Below are 1,591 nucleotides of genomic sequence, written 5' to 3' on the forward strand. Positions count from 1 at the left end.
TACCACTTTCGTCTTATTTGACAAATATTGTCCAATCGTGGACCAACTAGGCTCAAAAGATTCATCTCGTGATTTCCAACTAAACTGTGTAATTAATTATTTTTTTACCTACATTTAATACTCCATGCAAGCGGCTAAAAATTGATGTGATGGAGAGAGAGTGAAAAAACTTGAAATTTTGAAGCGAACTAAACAAGGCGATGATCATATTAAAACAAAGATTAGTCACCAATCCCTAATACCCCAATTAATAATAATATAAAACCCACTCCCGAACGGCCACACACAAACACAAACACAAACACAACCCAAGCCCACCCTTCCAAGCTCCTCCACTCCACTCCACCAACACACACCACACCAGCCAGTCAACCAGCTAGCTCTGGGCGCTCCAGCAAGCACCGGCAGGCAGCCATGGGCAAGGACTGCGGCAACCACGCGGACGACGACTTCCAAAAGTCCTGCCGCCGCCTCCTCCTGATCCTCCTCACCCTCGCCCTCCTCGCCGGCGTGATCGCGCTCATCATCTACCTCGTCCTGCGCCCGACCCACCCGCGCTTCTACCTGCAGGACGCCTCGCTCCGGCAGCTCGACCTGAGCAACGGGTCCGCCCCGCTCCTCTCCACGACGGCGCAGGTGACGCTCGCCTCCCGCAACCCGAACGCGCGCGTCGGCGTCTACTACGACCGCCTCGACGTGTCCGCGTCCTACAGGTACCAGCAGGTCACGCTCAACTCCAGGCTGCAGCCGGCGCCGCTGTACCAGGGCCACGGCGACGTCGACGTCTGGTCGCCGGTCCTGGCGGGGCCCGGCGTCCCCTTCGCGCCGTTCCTCGCCGACGCGTTGAGGAAGGACATCGCCGCGGGGTACCTTGTGTTGCAGGTTAGGATCGATGGCAGGGTCAGGTGGAAGGTCGGGAGCTGGGTGTCGGGCCACTACCACATCTTCGTCACCTGCCCGGCTTACTTCATCAACGCCGGCGCCGGCAGTGGGTACGGCGGCGCGGCCGGGGCCCACGGGCTCAGGTTCCAGACCGCCACGTACTGCCGCGTCGAGGTGTAGCCACCTTCACTCACGTGCTCTGCTTTTGCTCTGCTTCCTCTGCTCCGGCCGGCCGGCGAGGTAGGCCAGCTTCAGCTTGTCACATGTGTCATGTCTGTTCATACTGCAAAGGAGGTGGTGAATTGTAATAAATAAATGGAGGGATACAGAGGTAAAAGAAAAAGTGTGATGTGATTTAGAGAGGGTTAACTAGTGTTTCTTGGTGGATACATATGTTCTTTTTTGTGTGTTGCAAAAATCTTTGTTCAGTTCAGCGTTCAATTGTTCATAACCAAATCTAAAAGTTCATTCAGTTCAGGTAACATGTTTCTTTCTTGTGGTGGTACCTTCTTCTGCTTTTAGTTATGCTGTTGGATCATTATAGTTTAGGATGTCGTCTGCTGATGGGATTAGAAAGCTTTTAGGTAGGTTGCAAGTCGATTGCAAATCAGTTATCACATGGTACATGAGTTCAGCTCCAACGGAGTTTTTGGAATTACGCTGGCGTGCCAACAACCGCAACTCCGGCGACCGTCCATGTCCGGCCAGG

At 53.8% G+C, this 1,591-nt stretch overlaps 1 protein-coding gene across 1 annotated transcript; it reads left to right on the plus strand.

Moving 5' to 3' along the window:
- The first annotated feature begins 280 nt into the window (after positions 1–280).
- Positions 281–1,377, plus strand: LOC136486403 (NDR1/HIN1-like protein 1). The gene has a single exon (XM_066483289.1). It carries the CDS (start codon positions 415–417, stop codon positions 1,060–1,062), a length of 648 nt encoding a protein of 215 aa, XP_066339386.1. The 5' UTR covers positions 281–414; the 3' UTR covers positions 1,063–1,377.
- The last annotated feature ends 214 nt before the right edge of the window (positions 1,378–1,591 follow it).

This window comes from Miscanthus floridulus, chromosome 10, assembly GCF_019320115.1.
Source record: "Miscanthus floridulus cultivar M001 chromosome 10, ASM1932011v1, whole genome shotgun sequence".
Taxonomy (NCBI): domain Eukaryota; kingdom Viridiplantae; phylum Streptophyta; class Magnoliopsida; order Poales; family Poaceae; genus Miscanthus; species Miscanthus floridulus.